At 41.4% G+C, this 22,623-nt stretch overlaps 1 protein-coding gene across 5 annotated transcripts in view; it reads right to left on the reverse strand.

Annotated features, from left to right (window-relative positions):
* Window positions 1-15,025, reverse strand: part of slc6a4a (solute carrier family 6 member 4a) — an 80,698-nt gene extending 65,673 nt beyond the window's left edge. For 3 of the 5 annotated variants that reach the window (XM_070858082.1, XM_070858083.1, XM_070858079.1), the window contains exons 1-4: window positions 14,747-15,025; window positions 11,992-12,561; window positions 5,551-5,685; window positions 981-1,200 (exon numbers count right to left, since the gene is read on the reverse strand). In XM_070858082.1, coding sequence (XP_070714183.1) covers window positions 981-1,200; window positions 5,551-5,685; window positions 11,992-12,427 — 791 coding nt within the window. In that variant the 5' untranslated portion in view covers window positions 12,428-12,561; window positions 14,747-15,025. Of the gene's footprint in view, window positions 1-980; window positions 1,201-5,550; window positions 5,686-11,991; window positions 12,562-13,023; window positions 13,045-14,746 lie in introns of those variants that run through there. The other 2 variants (XM_070858080.1, XM_070858081.1) reach the window with 2 other exon arrangements.
* Between the last annotated feature and the right edge of the window lie 7,598 nt (window positions 15,026-22,623).

Genomic DNA, 22,623 nt, shown 5'->3' on the forward strand with positions numbered 1-22,623 from the left:
CACAGTAAAGCAATTGCTGACAAGTGTTCATAGACAATGAATCCCCTACAAAATAAAACTTGATAGAATTGTCCTGAAGCAGTCAATCCTTCAATGATGATTTTATAGGACTTCCCATTTTCCCTGCAGAACCTTCTGCATTCCATGAGTGGAATACCCCTATGAAATACGTCATAATAGAATATCACAATCAGTGAGCAATATATCCAGGATTTCTGAAGGAGCAGGATGCAGATCAGTAAGAACATAAGATTTATGTGCAAGACTCGGCCATTCTGTCCCTCGAGCCTGCTCCGCCATTCAATAAGATCATGGTTGATCTTCTACCTCAACTCCACTTTCCTGCACTAGCCCCATATATCTTGATTCCCTTAATTTTCAAAAATATATCGCTCTCTGTCTTGAATATACAGAACAACTGAGCCTCTACAGCCCTCTGGGGTAGAGAATTCCAAAGATTCACCACCCTCTGAGTAAAGAGGTTTCTCCTCATCTCAGTCCTTGTAAGAATGAGCTGTGATGGCCTGTAGTGCAGTATATAATTATAAAATGCACATACAACATACTCAACAATATTGGGTCAACTGTTCCTAGATTGAAGGAGGCAATAGCTAGTCTCACAAAACATGCTACTACCAATAAATTACACCACAAACCATTCTTCAAGTGCTGTATTCTGTTTATTTGGAATGATCATAGAATCTTACGGCACAGAAGGGAGCCATTCGGCCCATCGTGCCTCTGCCGGCAGTAATGGAAATCTACTGACAGAGTACCTTGGTCAAGATAAAAGGATCCCACCATTTTGCTTTTATAGTGGCAATGATTAAAGCCACTACTGCCATGAGGCATTGCGTGAATGAAATCAGAAGTATTGCCACAATGCACACTCCTGCTTCCTGGAAGTGACTGGTAAGACAGATTCTTAACTTGGCTGAGTTTTCTCGCCCCAAGCGTTGCATCCACTTACATGCACTTACGTATAAAATTCTTCCGCAGGAGAGGTGGAGTGCTTTGTCCAGGTGATGTTATCTTTTAGAAAGTAGCTGGTACAGTTTTGAGTGTTCCAAGCATTGTTACAGGTGGTCCATGGGAGCTCAGAAGTAAATGATGAGTAGAGATAGTACAGAGCCCAGGCAATAATGGTATTGTAGTAAAAGGCAAGAAATAGATCTATTATACAGATTGCATATCCAATCCCTGCAGAGAACGAAAGGGGGGTCATTTTTGAAACATGTCTGAAATTGACATTTTATTTCAGAAGAAGCAGTTATCCAAACACTGAAGAATAATTGCAATAGTTAAATATTCCTCTTATCAAAATCAATCATCGAGGTCTCAGTCTTATTTATTTAAATACCACAAGTGAACTGCTGCCTGCTCGCGTGACTATTTTAACCGTCCCAGTGGTCAAGGTGCAAAAAATAAAAAGGTTAAATTGTTCCAGTGAAGCTGGGTTTAGCTTGTACTGTATTCAATACTGTGCTTTAATGCTGTTTCCTTTGAGAAGCAAATGTTCCAGAATGAGATTCACACCAAATAATAGGCTTGCAATGTTAAAGTGTGGCACATGTTGTTATGAATGCATTTTTGATACATTTTAGCAGTTCTGATAGGCTAATTGTGGGTGAGAGATAATGGTCTTCACTTCTGTAACCCAGTTTCAGATGAAGAATAAAACTCTCTTTATCCTATCTCCAACAATCAGCCTTAAATCAACCTTCAGGACAACACCCCATTATGAACCTTTCCCCTTTTCCACCAGCCTTCCTCATTGCCTCTTTGAATGAGATTGTCCAGCTCAGTGCTCAATAATTAAGAACATAAGAACAGAAGAAATAGGAGCAGGACTAGGCCATTCGGCCCCTCGAGCCTGCTCCGCCATTCAATAAGATTATGGCTGATCTTCTACCTCAACTCCACTTTCCTGCACTATCCCCATATCCCTTGATTCCCTTAATATCAAAAAATCTATCGATTACTGTCTTGAATATATTCAAAGACTGAGCTTCCACAGCCCTCTGGGGCAGAGAATTCCAAAGATTCACCACCCTCTGAGTGAAGAAATTTCTCCTCATCTCAGTCCTAAATGGCCGACTCCTTATTCTGAGACTGTGATCCCTGGCTCGAGACTCCCCAGCCCGGGGGGAAACATCCTCCCTGCATCTACCCTGTCAAGCTGTGTAAGAATTTTGTATGTTTCAATGCGATAACTCTTCATTCTTCTAAACTCTAGAGAATATAGGCCTAGTCTACTTAATCTCTCCTCATAGGACAATCCCCCCATTCCAAGAATCAGTCTGGTGAACCCTTGTTGCACTCCCTCTAAGGCAAGTATATCCTTCCTTAGGTAAGGAGACCAAAACTGTACACAATACTCCAGGTATGGTCTCACCAGGGCCCTATATAATTGCAGTAAGACATCTTTACACTTATACTCAAATCCTCTTGTAATAAAGGCGAACTTACCATTTGCTTTCTTAATTGCTTGCTGTAATTGCCTGTTAACGTTCAGTGATTCGTGTACAGAGACACCCAGGACCCTCCCAATCTCTCACCATTTAACAAATATTCTGCTTTTCCATTTTTCCTACCAAAGTGGATAACTTCACATTTCTTCACATTATATTCCATTTGCCATGTTCTTGCCCACTCACTTAACCTGCCTATATCCCCTTGAAGTCTCTTTGTATGCTCCTCAGGACTTACATTCACACCTAGCTTTATATCATCAGCAAAATTGGATATATTACATTTGGTCCCCTTATCCAAATCATTGATATAGATTGCAAATAGCTGAGGCCCAAGCACTGATCCTTGCAGTACCCCACTAGTTACAGTCTGCAAACCCAAAAATTATACATTTATTCATGTTTTCTGTCCATTAACCAATCCTCAATCCATGCGAGTATATTACCCCCAATCCCATGAGCCCTAATTTTGTTCAATAACCTCTTGTGTGGTACCTTATTGAATGCCTTCTGAAAATCCAAATACATCACATCCACTGGTTCCCCCTCATCTATTCTGATAGTTACAACCTCAAAAAACTCTCAAATTTGTCAAACATGATTTCCCTTTCATAAATCCTTGTTGATGCTGCCCAATCCTATTATTTGCCCTATTACCACGTTCTTAATAATAGATTCTAGCATTTTCCCTACTACTTATGATACATGATGATAATGTAATTTATGATAGCCAGACTGGGATTGTTGAAGGTCTAAGCGAGTTACCATAACTTACACCCCGTATCTTACAGTAGAAATGGGACACAAGTTAACCTATAAAGCTGCTTCTCATTTTTTTACTATGAATAGCACAATTTCATATTACGGTGACAAACTAGAGCCAGATATTAGCTGTACATCAGTAATGAGTAGTCTAATAATGGAATTGATCATCGGATGCAACTTTAAGCATTACCTACACAGTAATAGCCTAGTACACATCAGCCAGTTTGGCTCAGAAGAAGAAGATCACGACTGACCAATCTGCTAGACTCTTTGACAAAGTGACATTGCTTTGAATGTGTACGTTTTTTTTTTAAAACATATTTAATGATTTTCAGAAAAGTTTGGGTGAAGTTGCGGATGAAAGGCTGTTGCCTAAAGTTTTGGGGGAATTGAAGATCAAACGTGGAAATGGATCAGAAATTGACTGAACGGAAGTAAACTTTTGGGGGTGAAGTCAAGGAGAGATATTCGGTGAGGTACCTTGTGAATTGGTATCAGAGTTTCAGCAATGAATAATCTAAGAGACAGTAAGAAGCAGTGATGGGAGGTCCAAAAATTCATTCTGATGGATGAGTTTGGATATGCAGAATGGCCTTCTTTTGGATTACATTTGGAAGCATCTTCTACTTCCTTGACATTTCTCAGCATTGTATAAACTGTGGCAGTTCTGACAGTGGGAGCTAAAATATGATTGCCACTGCCAATCTTAGGGACCAAAGCTCGCTTGCTCCCTCTCCAACATTTGTGCAACAGCTTCACATGCACAGTGCTTCTCCAGCAGTGTGGGAAAATGTTGAACAAAATAAGCTTCCTATTTTTAATTAAAAAAACTGCACTTCTGCAACATTGACCTATCCTTGTGCAGGCCTATGAAGTTTAAAAAAAAAATCTAACAGCTTCTTGAACTATTGGAGAAGTTCCATAGCATGACATATAAGTGAAGATATTGCACTACCAGAAATGAAATAGCAGGCTTCAGCCACTCGGGTTGATGGTGGTCATGCCTTTCAGCTGCTGCTTTTTATCTTCCTGTTTGAGAAAGCTTCCCACACTATAAATAGGCATTTTTAACAGCAGGTCGATGACACCCTCAATTTACTTTTAATGGGGCCTCTGTGCTATAAAAGGGAGTTAACTGTATGTCTCAACTATGACAAAATCCAGATTTCACTCCCATCTGTGTGATAGTTTGCTCTATTAATGCAAATGAAAACAAGATATATTTAGTTTTTACTCCTAGTTTGAGGATTTTTGTTTTTAACTCCTCATTTTTTCACTGTTTCCTCTTCTCCATTAGCTTTTGAGGCTTGTATTATTGCTCCCTTATCACTGTTTCTATTGTTTGAATGGCCATTATTTGTAATCCTTAATAATAACATAAAAGATTGTTTTCAAGTTAGTCGCTACCTTTCCTCCCTATTTTCCTGTGGTTGTATTGCTGAGATCAGTAACTTGCCACATGAGGAACCACGGGCACAACTGTGTTCCCACCAGTCTCTGGCACAGCCCACTGGTGCAGCTCTGCCTTAATGTGCCACCCTAAACAACAACAACTACCTGCATTTATGAAGTGCTTTTAACCTAGAAAAATAACCCAATGCACACTCCGCAGAGGCATAATTGCTAAATAATAGATACCAGGCCAAAGAAGGAGATATCAGGAAGGGTGGCCAAAAGCTTGGTCAAAGAGGTGGATTTTAAAGAGAGTCTTAAAGGAGGAAAGGGAGGTGGAGAGACAGAAAGGTCTGTGGCAGGAATTCGAGAGTGTGGGTCCTAGATGACTGAAGACACGGCCACCAATGATGAGGCAAAGGGAGGGGGATGCACAAGAGGTTGGAGATGGAGGAATGGAGAATTCTGTAGGAGGGCTGGAGGACATTACAGAGATATGGAAGGGTGAAACCATGGTGGGATTTAAATCCAAGGATAAAAATGCTGAATGAGAGTTGATGGGGGACCGTGAGCCAATGTAGATTAGTGAGGACAGAGGTGATGGATGAGTGGGACTTGGTTCGCGATGTGGACAGCAAAGTTTTGGATGAGCTGACATTTACACAGTTTATATAAAGTTTAGCATTTTGTTTGGGTCTTTGATGATTAAAGTATGAACCTTCTTTTTTATAATCTTATACCTTTTACTTTGTGCAACTATCACACAGTATGATCGGATTCCCCCCCCCCCGCCCCTCCCAAGATCAGCTCTTGAGTTTTTATGATCAAGTTATTTTTTTTCCTTAAAATGCCACCTATTAAAAGCAAGAGGTTGAAGCAAGCATGAATGTTTCTTCAGTGCCATTAGGAGAAATACCCTTACCTTTGAAAATTGGGCATATTTTCCTCCATATAGAGATTGCTCCATTTCTGTGGTACTGTCCCAGTGCCAACTCCATGTAAAAGAGTGGGATACCTCCAAACACAGCCATCAGGAAATATGGGATGAGGAAAGCACCTGGAGGTTATGAAATTTGAAGACACCATGAGTATTAGAAGGACAAAGAATCAACTCAAGAACCTGGCGATTTTAACTCTGACTTTTAGATTAAAATGGTTTACACAAATCTGACAGCTATCCGTTTTTTTCTAATGCTTAGATGGTCATTGGAATCAATATATTAGATTGTACCCAACAGTTATAGTTTAGTTGTGTTACATTACTGGAGCAATAATTCAGAGGCATGGACTAATATTCCAGAGAAAGTGAGTTCAAATCCCACCATGGCAGTTTGAGAATCTGAATTCAGTTTACACTAACTGAAAATGACAAAAAGTTGGTTCCAGTAAAAGTGACAATGAAGCTGTCGGATTGTCATAAAACCCCAACTGGTTCACTGATGTCCTTTAGGGAAGGAAACCTGCTGTCCTCACCCAGTCTTGCCTATAGATGATCCCAGACTCACACCAACGTGATTGATTCTTAACTGCCCTCAAACTGCTTTGGCCAACAGATTGGCAATGCCAGCCTTGCTGGCGATGCCCACATCCAGAGAACAATTTTTTTTAAATTCTAACATGCCCACTCATAATTTAAATAAGAATATCGTGCAAACAGATTGCCATGTAAATTTTGATACGATAGGAAACTCTAGTGTACCATATAATGGTAGTGCATGACTTTACACCTCATCATCATAGGCAGTCCCTCGGAATCGAGGAAGACTTGCTTCCACTCCTGAAGTGAGTTCTTTGGTGGCTGAACAGTTCAATACAAAAGCCACAGACTCTGTCACAGGTGGGACAGATAGTCGTTGAGGGAAGGGGTGGGTGGGACTGGTTTGCCGCACGATCTTTCCGCTGTCTGCGCTTGATTTCCGCATGCTCTCGGCGTTGAGACTCGAGGTGCTCTCTCGGATGCACTTCCTCCACTTAGGGTGGTCTTGGGCTAGGGACTCCCAGGTGTCGGTGGAGATGTCGCACTTTATCAGGGAGGCTTTGAGGGTGTCATTGTAGCGTTTCCGCTGCCCATCTTTGGTTAGTTTGCCGTGAAGGAGCTTTGAGTTTATACCTACAATTCAGCTAAACTGTCAGGAACAGACACCAAGAATAAGCAAGGCTTTTTGACACAGGGAGGGCAGGAAAATTGGAGGACAAGCCAGATTCAGACACTTCCTGATGTTTTTTTATATAGTACCTGTAGCATACACTGAGACCTAGGAGTAGGTGCTTGCCTATCCTCCAGTAAGTGAATGGTCTGTGATATGAGGTGCTGCAAAGGAGGAAGAAATGATTATGCAAAATGAAGAAAGCAAAGCATATCACGAAGAAAGTTGAGAAAGAAAGAACTTGCATTTATATAGTGAGGACACCAAAGGGCTTTACAAGTCAATGGATTACTTATGATCTGTAATGTATGTCTGTTGTTTATAAGCAAACGTACGAGCCAATTGCTGCACAGCAAGGTTCCACAAACAGCAAATGAAAAATGATCAGGTTTCAAATGTTAATTATAACGACGCAGTAGTTCTTATAACAAAGCACAGAGCATCAAAATAAAGAATCCAAATTCAAATAACAGCTACAAGCAGCAGTGAAAGAGAAAGCTTGATTGCAGTTGGCTGCAGACTAGATACATGGAGGGAAAATGATTAGCAGATATAAACATCAATAAACAAAAAGGTGTTGGCTATTATTCGGCTTGGAAATTTGCTGTGCATTTTAGTGCACTTCAATACTGTAACAATCCTACGTCAAAATCTTATTGGCAAAATCAGTTTTGAGGTTATCTTGATTCAGTTTTCATGATTCTCCTTGATTTTGCACTCAGTTCGTGTTTGACCCAGTTGCAATAAATTTGCTGAGAAAACAACAATTTGCTTAGAAAACAAAGAATATTCACAATCCTTAAAGGTTCCTTTTTGCCAATTCCATGACATATGTAGCGTTGTACTTCAAACCTGATAATGAGCCAAGATTAAATCTCATGCTGTTATATATAGTTTGTTTTCAATTTATTTTAAATCTTGAATGTGAATTAGACCATAGTAATCACATTCAGTGTGATGGGGTTTACTTCACAGATATCAATTTCATACCTTATGAATTATGGGTTTGTGGGTATCTTTTTAAATCATAGAATGGTTACAGCACAGAAGGAGGCCATTCGGCCTGTCGAGCCCAAGCTAGACTCAGTTTAATTGCATTCAAAGTTCTGAAATTTCAAATGAAATCCTCATGTAAATAGGATAATGCAAGTAGCAAACATCCGCTCCATGGATTGATTCTGCTTTTTACTTCTAAAATTTCCTTTACTTTCCCTTTTTCGACCCATCCTCACAAAGACGAGCAGGTAAGCTGCGCACAAGTGCCATGTTGTGTCGGTCTATAGCTGACTATTAAGATGTGCAGAATAAGTAACTATCATTTCCACTTTCCTTGTAGAACAAATGCCGGGCTTCCAGTTGGTGCCTCTCTAAGATAGCTTTGAAATGATGATGGGGCTGATGGAAGGAATATTTCCTACCACTCAATAACTGATCTCAAACACTTACATAACAGTACAGCTCCATGAATCTTCGAGACAATATTTACATTATCTAAAACTAGAATCGAAACCTTAAACAATCAGAGCACAAAATCTCACTTCATAGACTGAGCACATTATTATGTTTTTCATTTCGTAGCGACAAAAGGAAAGTGTCACACCTTTGGAAAGTGTTTTTTATTCCCCCAGCGACTACTCATAACTCCTCTATTGCTATAAAGATCCAGGTAGGTCATAACATTCTACATTTTGACCCCTATTGAGATGTTGTTTCTGATGGGAATAGAAGTATTTTACAACCGTGTGGCACAACGAAAAATAAACACTATTCTGAAATCCTTATTTCTATATTCTCAATGCAGGTGTCATACATTCTCTACATGACTCACTTCAGATGGTCATAAGATTAATTAACAGCTTAAACCTTCAGATGCAACTGCCGGGAGTGGGTAATGAATATAACTAAAATAAATAATGAACCAGTGCAAACTGTTTCCACTGGCGAGAGGGTCAGTAACTGGAAGACACAGATTTAAAGTAATAGCCAAAAGAACCAGAGAGGGATGAGGAGAATTTTTTTGAAGCAACAAATTCTTGTGATCTGAAATGCACTGCCTGAAAGAGTGATGGAAGCAGATTCAATAGTAACTTTCAAAACAGAATTGGATAAATACTTGAAAAAGAAAACTGTGCAGAGCTATGGGGAAAGAGCAGGGGATTGGGACTAATTGGATAGTACTTTTAAAGAGCCGGTACAGGCACGATGGGACAAATGGCCCCCTACTATGCTATGTGATTCTATGATAAACAGTACTTATTTGATGCATGCAAATTTTGCCTATGTTTGATCACTAATTAGTTTCTATAGGATCAAGTGAGATATAGCAAAACTAAATCTGCTCATATCAGGATTTCAGTTTTCCTGTTTTGCTACTTCCTCTTTTAAATTTGTATGTGGGTAAATGTTTACCTCATTAGTGGTGCCTGAGGAGAAGATGACACTTATTATCATTAAAAGAAAACTATTTTCAGCAGTTTATCTTTAATATTGTAACCTGTATATGGCATTGACAATCTATTACAACAACTTGTATTTAACATAGTAAAACAGCCCAAGGCGCTTCACAGGAGTCTTATAAAAGGAAAGATATTTGACACCGAGCCATGTAAGGAGAAATTAGGACAGGTGACCAAAAGCTTGGTCAAAGAGATAGGTTTTAAGGAGCGTCTTGAAGGAGGAATGAGAGGTAGAGAGGCGGAGATGTTTAGGCAGGGAATTCCAGCGCTTAGGACCTAGGTAACAAAAGGTACGGTCACCAATGGTTGAACAATTATAATCAGGGATGCTCAAGAGGGAAGAATTAGAGGAGGGCAGACATCTCGGGGGGGGGGGGGGGAGGCGGGTGTACTGGAGGAGATTACAGAGATAGGGAAGGGCAAGGCAATGGAGGGATTTGAAAACAAGGATAAGAATTTTGAAATTGAGGCGTTGCTTAATCGGGAGCCAATGTAGGTCAGCGAGCACAGGGTGATGGGTGAATGGACTTGGAGAGAGTTTGGACATGGGCAGCCAAGTTTTGAATCACCTCGAGTTTACATAGGGTAGAATGTGGGAAGCCAGCCAGGATTGCATTGGAATAGTCAAGTTTAGAGGTAACAGAGGCATGGATGAGGGTCAATCAATGCTAATTTTCTGATATAAATCTGGAACTTCCTATTGTGCAAAAAAATCTTTATCCAAATAGAATACACAAATACCAAAATGCTGAAAGAAGCATTATGTCCTAATTTAATGTTGAACCAAGTGTAATCAATCCGTTGCTAAATTTCATCAAGACAGCTGTCCATTTTAACAGTCCAACAGTGTGAAATGTATCATTCATTTTGTTATTTTTCTTATTTCTGTTTTGTGCATTTTAAATTGCTGTATGATTTAAACGGCTTGTAATGCAAAGATTTGCTCTTTTTATCTGCAGCTTATATCATGTCTAATCCTCAGCATAATCCTGATCCAAATATAGCATTTCTTGCCAAATGGTGCGTTTAGTCAGAGTTGATGATAAAGTTAATGTTTCCGGAGAGTCAGAAACACGCAGGTCACAAAAAAGTCTGGGATGAGTTACGCATGAAGATATTTCTCCCAAGTGAAACAGCAGCAGCAACATGACTCCATTTCTGCGTGTATTTCATTCAGCTTTCTCTCTACACTGAAAGCTGTTGGTTGGTGCTGGGGTACAGCCCTGTGGGCATTGGACACTCTCCAGAACCTCACCCAGATGACCATTCTTAACGAGAGGCCAAACAGTGGGTGTACTAATCTACTACTGATGAGATTAGGAATAAAGGAGCATCGTCACAGTCGAACCTGATCTTGTCCTCACCACATCTCCTAGTAGGAATCACTGGATAACAATTAGAATGGGAATATTGACAAGGGCCTTTTCCCTCTTCTCCAGCCTGGAGGCAGAATAAAATAATCGTAATGTCCCTGCTGAGATGAGCTAATTTTGAATGGTCGAGGGTTTGGCCGTGGGCCTTGGTGGTCAGTCTGGCTCAGCACCACGCAGGGCAGTGTATTTACCCACCGAATCACTGCGGCAGCTTTGGCAGGTTAAGTCACTCTGCGAGTACTGCTGATAACTTTTCCCCGAATGTAGAAAACCAAGTGAACACGAAGTGAGTTGTCGTGTTTAACTTTTGCCTAGGATTCTAGCACCAAGAACAGTATCACCAATATCTATTAAAAACTGGGAGTGGAAAGGTGACATTTTCATTAGTATGGGGAAGTTACTGGCTGGTTATCCGGTTAAGGTGTGGGAATGATTCCATTCCACGCAGTGCATTTCAGTTTAGATAATATCCGTGTAGGTGTTGATATTGCTAAATGCACAAAATCATTCATAAGGTAGGCTGAGGGCAGCCGAAAGAGTCGGTTGTTGGATAGTACAGGAAAAAGTGTAGCAGCAATCAAGACTTTGCAGTCATGTCGGAAATGCTCAGTGTGAATTTTGCTGTACATGTACCCTCTTTTATGTACTTTCATCTATTTAACATTTCACAAAAAATGTCGAACTGTTTAAGTCTGTGCCTGAGCAAAGATTCTTCTTAAAGCATCAGGGCCTTATTTTGAAGGGAGTCATTGCCCTTATATTTGCAAAAGCCTTTTTCATGTGTGCTGAACTGCAGCCGAACAACGCGTTGAAATGGTGAAAACATTACAGTGATGAAAATGAAGCCTAGCTGTACAACCCTTCTTCCTCCCCTACAACTGAGGGAGTCTGTAATAAATAGACCAGTTAGCGGGGTATAGCAGTACTATTCTCGTTAGAGCAGACAGGGTTAAGGCAAGGTTTAATGTAGGTGTTCAAAATCATGAAGGGTTTAGATAGAGTCAATAAGGAGAAACTGTTTCCAGTGCCAGAGGATGCAGATTTAAGGTAGTTTGCAAAAGATCCAGAGAGGAGATGAGGACAATCTGTTTCCGCAGTGAGTTATGGTGATCTGGAACGCACTGCCTGAAAGGCAGTAACTTTCAAAAGTGAATTGGATAAATACTTGAAAGGAAAAAAAAATGGCAGAGCTATGGAGAAATAGTAGGGAAGTGAGAGTAATTGGATTGCTCTTTCAAAGAATCTGCACAGGTTTGGTGGGCCGAATGGCCTCCTGTGCTACCATTCTATAATGTTATATATTAGGCGGTGCACCATCGGGTTTGCACACCCAGACACAGTAAAGGTTTGCAGGATTAGCTTACATCGAGTGTTGCCGCTCACTTACCGCCTCCGTTCTGGTAGCAGATGTAGGGAAAACGCCATACGTTGCCCAGGTCCACCGCATAGCCTATGACCGAGAGCAGAAAGTCTGCTTTTTTGCTCCAGGTTTCTCGGCCAGGCGGAGCCGACTTGCCCAGCTCCTGCAGTCCACAGGCGGCCGATGGCAGAGGGCAAGCCCCGTCGTCTCCATCGCTGTTCCCGTTACATCCAACCGGGCTCTGGACCGCCGAGTAACCGTTGGAGATGTGGCCAGATTCGCCCTTCTCGCACGGGCTGGTGGGCGACTTGCTGCCTTCCTCCGAGACCTTGTGGCTCGACCTGGAGTCCTTAATCAAAACTCCGTTCTCTTTGCACTCCTCGCCGTCCTTGAGGCTTTCCGACGCCTCTTTTTCGGAGTTGAGAGGGATGAACTCGTTGTTTAAGGGAAGAACCACTTCCATTCCGCTGGTTTATGGGACTGCTTTGATGTCCATTGGCAGCAAGAGCTACAGGGTGATCCCCTCTGGTGTGAGCTGCTCCCGGTTGAAAATTGCCGACTGCCCCTCCTCACATGCGCTGGATTTTCCGTGCACACCTACAGATTACACACACACCAGATAAATAGGAATTAAACAAGCACACAAAGATAAGGCGTTTCCCGTGTAACAAGATTGGACCACACACGTATGGCAAGATAATACTTAACATTATGTCGCTAATACAAGAATTTGGAAATAAATCATAAAGTTTGTTCTAAAATCCTATTTTCCCCCCCAAGAGTTTATATACTATTGCGCTCTAATTCTAGTCCTTTCCCTATGAATGATTTTATGTATTTCCCTTCGAAATAAAATTCGACCAGTCTTTGCTTACTTGTGCGAGAAATGGTAACCGGTTATTGCTAGCTGATCTCCTTAAAACAATATTTGCTTTGTCTATCTAAATTGAATTTATTTTGTCTGGCTCCCTCGGAAATCCCCCCTCCTTGTAATCTGCCGACACTGACATCTATTAAACGTCGAAATTAACGACCAGATATTGTAATTAAACGTTCTACCTGACATGGACACAGACCATATATGCCCCAAGTGTATATTTCTCGATGCCATTTAAAACGAAGGCGATCATTTTAAACACCATGAAAGCGCCTCTGTGGTCCCAGGAATTAACGTGTTCAAAATGTCTAACTTGTATAAACTACTTGCCTTTTAAGAAAGACGAGTGAATATTGCAAGTGTTTTTATAGGACGATCTCAGTTGTAATGACTAACATAAGTCCGCGTGGATCAAAGCCAAGTTTTTTTCCCAAGCTTTAATCGAACAGGGTGTTGAAGAGTTTAAAGGGTTGGGAGCACCGCCCTAATTGCGACAGCTATAGTTTCATTTTAAAGATCCCGCTTTTCGAGTAATATTTATAACTGCAAACTCGACAAACACCTGACTGTTTGAAATGTAATCGTTATTAACCTGAAATGTATAGTGCACAATTGCCCTGTGTGATACTTCATACGAAGGCAAGTGCAGATAACATTGGGTGAACCTTAAAGTATATTCCCTGTTTACAAGACCGCTCCTATAATCTTAAAACAATACTCCACTAATGTATTGGTGGCTATTCATTCATTTCGGTCGATTGCGAGGGGTTTTAAATACCTGTGTCTGGGTTAGATTTGGATTATAGAGACAAAGATCTCACACCTGATTTAACGCTCCCCTCTTATTGATCGGCCTCTTCCAGACGCTTATTATAAATGTATTAAAGTGAAATCATAGGTAACAAGATGGATCTGGCACCATCTGTGCTGTGTCCTGGAACCCATTCGTGAAATATTATTAAAATATGGGAGTTGCGGGTTGTAATAAACTGAACTCTAACTAGTTAGCTCAGACACAGCAATAAACAACCGTGCCTTAAAAACACGTATTCAACCTTCATTTCTCAACAATGTACAAAACTACAAGAGTCAGAGTGAAAACAGCGCGCATTAAAACAAACACCAGGCATTGCAAAGGGCGATTAAACAAACTCTCCCTCTCAATATGACTTCAACAAAAAGTGAAATTAGAAACGCAATGATAATCTCACGGGCACTGTAAACTAATGACGGCCGAGGCTGCGTTTGAAAATTGGGGGTTCCACTTTGACGATGGAATAAAGTCTAACAAAAACTTACTGATCGCTGACCCGAAAATGTAACAAGTGGCTCCTGTCAGTCAGCTCCCTTCAAAACTAAAGGGGAGAGTCATATTCCGTTCAGAGTTATCGCAGTCGATAATCACCTGGTCTATATGATGTTAGTGCCCTGCTTACCGACTGCATCGAAGTAAAACAATGAAATAAAACTGTGGTTTGCCCCTCATTCCGTTTCTGAGGCACCGCGTTGGCTTCCTATTGTACCGGAGTTGACTATTGCAACCTTCCTTCCACGGTGCACTTTGCATGCTCACTCACCCGGGATAGCTACCATCAATTGCAGTTTAAAGAAAGGCTTGCATTTATATAGCGCCTTTCACGACCTCAGTCAAGACCTTTCGAAGCACTTCACAGCCAACGAAGTACATTTTGAGGTGTAATCACTGTAATGCGGCAGCGCGCCCTCCTTTTAATTGCATTTATTGAATGCACTCCATTAATTATATTGCACTGGACGCGTTGCATGCAAGAAGCAGCTTTCTGCACTCTTGTACTTAAAGTAACGTACTCACCTGAGCAAGCATCCCACAATTAAGCAGCATTGGTTGGATTTGCAGTGAGGGCCACCTTGGTTGTGAAGACTCACCTTATATTTGCACACTCACCTCCTTCAATGGCACACCACAACACAGTGACACGACCCGCGCTCCCTGTCGCTTTAACAGTAAGCAGTTGACCTCGTTATTCACTACACTTTCCAAAGCACCTCGCGATGCGCTGTTCAAACAGCAGCGCCTTGTTGCTGTTTCCCCTCAAACTCGAGCACATTACCTCTCCCTGGGTGGCGGGTCACTGGCTGTGAGTGGCAGCGGAGGCTTGCTGCTGAACTTGTGCCGCGTTCAGGCTGCTGGCGACCTGAGTTGGGTCGGCCGACACCTCCCAGGAAATATGGGCAACCCAACATATTTCAGAGCTTTTGTAGACGAGCTCTCTCACATGGTTTGATTTTCAGATAATCTGGCTGCCAAAGAGCTCCTTAGCGCTTTATTCACGTCACGTTAACTCAGGCAAAATTTATGTTTTACACCCGGTCCTCCACACTTTGGCCAACGAGGACGGTCGCTGATTTTTTTCTCTCTGATTTGGAGAACAAGAAACCAATGTTTATCTAATGCCAGCCCGACAGCCATTCTTTCGTGATCCTGTTTGTTCAAAGCAGCATGTGAAGTTAAGATTAACATGGGTCACTAATCGATACGTTTACAGAGGGAGTAAGCAGCTGTAATGTAAACGTCTTTAAAATTGTCTGCAAGTTCTGAGCCACTTAAAGATTTGAAGGTTTGGCGAAGTCTGTGCATATACATTAACTGAGATGTGATTGTGAATGGCTTTAGTTGAACTTCTCTGTTTAACTGTTAGTAAAGCAGGAGGAATGCCAATTTATAATAACATGCTTCTTATACATCAACCAGGCAACATCCCAAACCCCCTCGCTATTAACGTCACTCTATTCATTGAACAACATTGAAGTGAATGTTGGTGCAACTGGGCAATTGGTGCAATTTAGTTTTCAATAGGAATTTGAACCAAGGAGTTATCAAATATTACTGCAGTTTGAATAAATGCACCGGATAGACAGATATTCTATAGAGGGGACGTCACGGCGACAATTCACTTGAAATGCACTATAATTCCCGGAATTTTGCCAATGGCACAATCACTCTGTTCGTCCGTCCTTCAATTATTTACTGCACAAATGGCGCCACCCTTCAAACATTGAGGGTATTACAGACAGTTTAAACGATTATACTTTTATGTATAACCTTTCAGTATGCCATGGCGGAAGAAAGTATTCAGACCTTTGATGCAATGCAACATTTCTATATTTATACGTGTGTGTGTGTGTGTTTTGCTGCGAATTTGAACTTCGGATCAACTTTGGACAAAACAGATGCATTCATTTTGCAGCAATTGTGAAAGTGATTTGTGTGATATATTCACAGAGCACAGCACACACAGCTTCCTAAAATGGCAGGCAGCTCTCTCAAAAGTCTCCGGAAATCTGCCGGTTCTGTTTATTATTAACCCTGCACTTGCAGTACACAATATGTCCAAATCCACAGTGTGGAGCTACAAATATTACAAGCTTACAGACATTACACTTCTCCCTCCTTAATGAAGAAGCCATCATAACAAACATCATACATAACCTTCATGTTTATACATAACACAGGACATAAACTTATTTTTTTCCCCATATTTACAAATTTAACTTTACCACTTGTTTTCTGTTTCGAAGAGGATACCTTCGCTCTCGAACAGAACCTTCCCAAACATGGTGTCGAATCTAAACTCATTCAAGGCTCATCCTGAGGAATGTTTTCCTCCACGGAATTTCCTTGATTTTCATTTGAACTCACTCTAACTTCAGGCTCTTTGTTTTCCTGACTCGGACTCAGACTTTCATTCTGATTCTCTCCTGGATTTGTTTCCAGTACATTGGATTTAGGATTTGCTACTGATATATCAAAACTATCTGATGAGTCAGAAATAATTGAATCATTCCTACCTTCAACTCCTTCCATGTCTGTAGGTAAAATATGATCAATATGAACAAACCTAACCTGTCCATTATCAAACATCTTTACCAAATATGTGCGAGGACCACATATCTTCACCACTCTTCCTGGTAACCACTTTAACCATTTATGGTGATGGTTCTTCACTCTCACCTTCTGGTTTAATTTCACACTTCTCTCTTTTATTCTACCTCTATCCTGATTCTCTTTCTGTCTTAATTGTGTCTCTTCTACGGACTGTGCCAAATTTGGCTTTACCAACGAGAATCTGGTTCGAGGCTGTCATTTGAGAAACAACTCTGCTGGTGTTCTACCAGTAGTTTTATGAGGAGTATTTCGATATGTAATCAAAAAATTAGCCAATTTGTGATCCAATGACAACTGTCCTTTCCTTGGATTTGGATCTAACATTTGTTTTATGAGGGCACGTTTTACAATTTGTACAGTGCGCTCTGCTGCACCATTCGAAGCAGGGTGGTATGGTGGAACCTTGGTATGTTTCACACCATTTTTGTTTGTGAATTGTGCAAATTCTTCTGAATGAAATTGTGATCCATTATCTGAAACAATTTCTTCATGGAGGCCAAATGAAGAAAATAATTTTTGTAAAATGTCCAATGTTTTACTTGTTATTTTCCACATTGGAAACACCTCAACCCACTTTGAATTGCTATCAATCACAATGAACAATTGTTGTCCTTCTAACTCAGCAAAATCAATATGTAGCCTTTGCCACACCCTGGGAGGCCATTTCCATGGCTGTAATGGTACTGGTGGTGGGTGCTTGCTTACCGATTGACATGTCGTACACTGACTCATGATGTACTCTATATCTTTATCAAGACCTGGCCACCATAAATAACTGCGTGCAAAACTATTTGTCAAGTACATTCCCAGGTGCTGGTCATGGAGGTCTCCTAATAATTTGGACCCGAATTTATTTGGTATTACCACTCTTGCACCCCACATGATACAATCTTTATCACCTGATAATTCATTCCTATGAATGAAGAATGGATGTGTATCTTTGTCTGTTACCTGGTTTGGCCATCCATTTGCAATATACTCATACACCTTTGACATCACTGGGTCACGTTTGGTTGCTCTACCAATCTCTTCAGCTGTGACTGGCAGTTCATCAATGTATGAAAAATAAAACACTTCTTCCCTATCGGGTGTAACTTGTGATGGGGAAGGCAATCTAGACATTGCATCAGCATTACTGTGATCAGCTGATTGTCTGTATTCAATATCATATGTATCTGCTGACAAAATCAAAGCCCATCTCTGCATTCGGGCTGCAGCTAATGTTGGAACTGGGGACTTTGGATGGAGGATTGTTGTTAGGGGCTTATGGTCCATAACGATGGTAAACTTACGACCATACAAGCATTTGTGAAACTTCTTGACCCCAAAAATTAATGCCAAAGCTTCCCTTTCAATTTGCATATAATTACTCTCACTGGCACTGAGAGTGCGTGAAGCAAAAGCAATTGGTCTCATCTCCCCACTACTTAATACATGAGAGATTACTGCCCCAACTCCATACGGAGAGGCATCACATGCTAGCTTAATCTTCTTAGATATGCCATAGTGAACTAACATGGTGCTCTCTACCAATTTGCTTTTACACTCCTTGAATGCTGTATCGCATTCTTTTGACCACTTCCAATGGATCTGTTTTTTCAAAAGTTCATTCAGTGGATGTAATACTGTAGCCAAATTTGGTAGGAACTTCCCATACTAGTTCAAAAGACCCAAGAATGAACGAAGTTCAGTGACATTCCTGGGAGTGGGTGCATTTCTAATTGCATCCAATTTTTCCATGGTTGGATGTAAACCATCTTTGTCTACTCTGTACCCTAAGTACTCTACTGAGTTTTTAAATAACTCACACTTATGAGCAGACACTCGTACTCTGTGCTTCTCTGGCCGTTTAAGGACTTCATTCAATATGTTATTATGAATTTGCCTATTTGGTGCTAAAATTAGTATGTCATCCAAATAACATACTACCCCTTCAATACCTTGTAAAATCTGGTTCATCACCCCTTGGAATATGGCAGGGGCGGAAGACACTCCAAACGGTAGCCTATTAAATTGATATAGGCCTAGATGAGTATTTATAGTCAAACATGACTTGGACTCCTCATCTAGTTCAAGCTGTAAGTAGGCATTTGTAAGATCCAGTTTTGAGAAGATCTGACCACCTGTCAGTGTTGTGAACAAAACATTACCCTCTAGAACCTGGTTTATGGTTACTTTATAATCGCCACACAATCTTACCTTACCATCGGACTTCGGTACAACAACAATGGGTGTAGCCCAATTACATCGATCTTTCTTACAAATAATGTTCTCAGTCTCTAGTCTTTTGAGTTCTTGCTCAACTTTCTCCTTGAGTGCATATGGTACGGAATGTGGCTTGTAGTAAACCGATCTAGCGTCCTTCTGTACCTTGACACTCGCCTTGAAGCCTTGGATCGGAATGCCCATTTCACAGAACACCTTCGGATATTTCTTGATAACCTCATCCGTTGATGAAAATCTCGCTTCCACACAGAAAATCTTACTTCAATCCAGCTTCAGTGAGCTCAACCAATTTCTTCCTATTAAGGCAGACTTGTCTCCTTTCACTACTATTAGAGGCAAGTTCTTTATATTTCACCGGTACGGTGATACGACCTACCACAGGAATTTTCTCTCCCGAGTAGCCTCGCAACTCTATCTTGGATTTCTCCAGTTGAAAATCACGCAATTTTTCGAGGTACAGTGACTCCAGTACTACACTCATGGATGCACCTGTGTCAATTTCCATTGGTATCTTGAATCCCACAAAATCTATGTGGATTTTGATGCTTTCTGAACCGCTGTCCGTTAACCTTGTGCTCCTGATGACGTGTAACTCTAACATCTCCTCATCCTGTTGTTATTCTTCCATGCTATGTAGTCTCTTGGGATTTCTACTCATAGCTTTGAACGCTGGACTCATTGCTTTGTTAGCTGGTTTACCCTTCAGTCGGTATGCCTTCGCAAGATGCCCAGTCTTTCTGCAGAAGAAACACTCTGCCTTCACGTATGGACAACTTTGAGCAATATGTTGTCCCAGGCACCTATAGCACGACTTCGATGCTCTGTTAGAATTTCCAGTTTCTGAGACTTTCGGGCATGCCCGTCTTTTACTTTGAACCTGCAGGTGATTTACCTCGGTTGACTGACGACCGTAATCATTATTTAATTCTCGGGAGTATTCTTTGGCCATGCCCATCGACCTCGCTGTCTGACAAGCAATCTCAAAAGTCAAGTCATCCGTTGTCAATAACTTCCTTCTGATCGCGTCATTTTTCACCCCACAAACAAAATGATCCCATAATGCTCGGTTTTGAAAGTTTCCAAAATTATAGTGCATCGACAGCTTTTTTAATGCAACGATGTAATCACTGATACGTTCATCAGACTTTTGATTCCGAATCCCGAAACGATAACTTTCAGCAATTTCTAACGGTTTGGGGTTATAGTGCTGCTCCAGCTTCGTTAAAATCTCTTTAAGCGTTGTGTCCTTTGGCTCATCAGGCACAAGCAGATTTACAAGAGTGTCATATAATGCCGGACCTGCCTCTGATAAGAAGATTGCTTTCTTACATTCCAACACAGCCCGGTTCTGGACTGCATTGTCTGGAACTTCGATTATGTTATTTGCAGTGAAATACATTTCTAGCCGATCCACATATGCTTTAAAACATTCCCAGTCGTGTCTATATTCTCCCAAATGTCCCAATACACCTGCCATTTTAATCTCTAGCTGTTCACACCGTGTGCTGTATTTTATCTCGGATTTTGTAGCTTTTTTCCAAAGACAGAAACTTCCAAAGTCTCTCTGTCGGCTGGCTGAAACCTTCACCAACAAAATTTAAGCTTTAAATCGTCCGAAAATTCCCATCCTCGTCGCCAAATGTGATATATTCACAGAGCACAGCACGCACAGCTTCCTAACATTGCAGGCAGCTCTCTCGGAAGTCTCCGGAAATCTGCCGGTTTTATTTATTATTAACCCTGCACTTGCAGTACACAATACGTCCACATCCACAGTGTGGAGCTACAAACATTACAAGCTTACAGACATTACAATTTGCACATGTTGAAACTCAATACACCCCAGCAAAATTGAACATATAATTGGAATAGGCAGCATTTCCAATGTGTTAAAGCAGTCTAAGGGAGCAGTGGGAACATTCTTGGAAACCACAAGGTTGTAGCCTCTCTTTAAATATAATGGTAGCACAGGTGTAAGACTATATTTGGATTTTTTTTGTCTTATAATACTCCTGTGAAGTGTTTTGGGACGTTTTCTATGTTAAAGGCACTATATACTTCCTGTATGGCTCAGAGACGTGGACCATATACAGTAGACACCTCAGATCGCTGGAGAAATACCACCCATGATGTCTCCGCAAGATCCTGCAAATCCCCTGGGAAGATCGATGCACCAACGTCAGTGTTCTCGATCAGGTCAACATCCCTAGCATCGAAGCACTGACCACACTCGAGCAACTCCGTTGGGTGGGCCACATCGTCCGCATATCCGACACAAGACTCCCAAAGCAAGCGCTCTACTCGGAACTCCTACACGGCAAGCGATCCCCAGGTGGGCAGAGGAAATGTTTTAAGGACACCCTCAAAGCTTCCTTGATAAAGTGCAACATCCCCATCGACACCTGGGAATCCCTGGCAAAAGACCACCCTAAGTAAAGGAAGAGCATCCAGGAGGACGCTGAGCACCTCGAGCCTCATCATCAAGAGCATGCAGAAAACAAGCGCAGACAGCGGAAGGAGCGTGCGGCAAACCAAGCTCCCTACCCACCCTTTCCTTCAGCCACTGCCTGTCCCACCTGTGACAGAGACTGTAATTCCCATATTGGACTGTACAGTCACCTGAGAACTCACTTTTAGTGTGGAAGCAAGTCTTCCTCGATTTCGAGGGACTGCCTATGATGATAAATACAAGTTGTTGTATATTTGGATTAAATATGGCCCAGTCAAAGCATTGCTTAAAAAACAATAAAACACTTTGCTTATGTTTTTTAAATTCATTATCAGGATGAAGGCATCACTGGAAAGGCTGGCATTTATTGTTCATCCCTAGTTGCCTTTGAAAAGGTCATGGTGGGCCTTCTTCTTGAACCGCTACAGTCCGTGTGGTGAAGGTGCTCCCACAGTGCTGTTAGGTAGGGAGTTCCAGGACTTTGACCCAGTGACAATGAAAGAGATATGTCCAAGTTGGGATGGTGTGTCCTTATATAAGGAAGCAATTCAGAGATGGTTCACACGGTTGATTCCTGAGATGAAGGGGTTGTCATATGAAGAAAGGTTGAGCAGGTTGGGCCTATACTCATTGGAATTTAGAAGATTGAGAGGTGATCTTATTGAAAATTATTAGATTCTAAGGGGCCTTGACAGGGTAGATGCAGAGAGGATGTTTCCCCTCATGGGGGAATCTAGCACTAGAGGCCATAGTTTCAGAATAAGGGGTCGCCCATTTAAAACAGAAATGAGGAGGAATTTCTTTTCTCAGAGGGTTGTGAATCTTTGGAATTCTCTACCCCAGAGAACTGTGGAGGCTGGGTCATTGAATATATTTATTAGACAGATTTTTGAACAATGAGGGAGTGAAGGATTATGGGGAGTGGGCGGGGAAGTGGAGTTGAGGCCAGGATCAGATCAGCCATGATCTTATTGAATAGCGGAGCAGGCTCAAGGGGCCAATGGCCTACTCCTGTTCCTATTTCTTATGTTCTTATGTGTGTGACTTCGAGGGGAACCTGGAGTTATGGTGTCCCCCTGTATTTGCTGCTCTTGACCTGCTAGCTGGTGGAGGCAGCAGGTTTGGAAGGTGCTGTCGAAGAAGCCTTGGTGACTTGCTGCAGTGAATTCTGTAGATAGTACA

Source organism: Pristiophorus japonicus, chromosome 16 (genome assembly GCF_044704955.1).
Source record: "Pristiophorus japonicus isolate sPriJap1 chromosome 16, sPriJap1.hap1, whole genome shotgun sequence".
Taxonomy (NCBI): Eukaryota; Metazoa; Chordata; class Chondrichthyes; family Pristiophoridae; genus Pristiophorus; species Pristiophorus japonicus.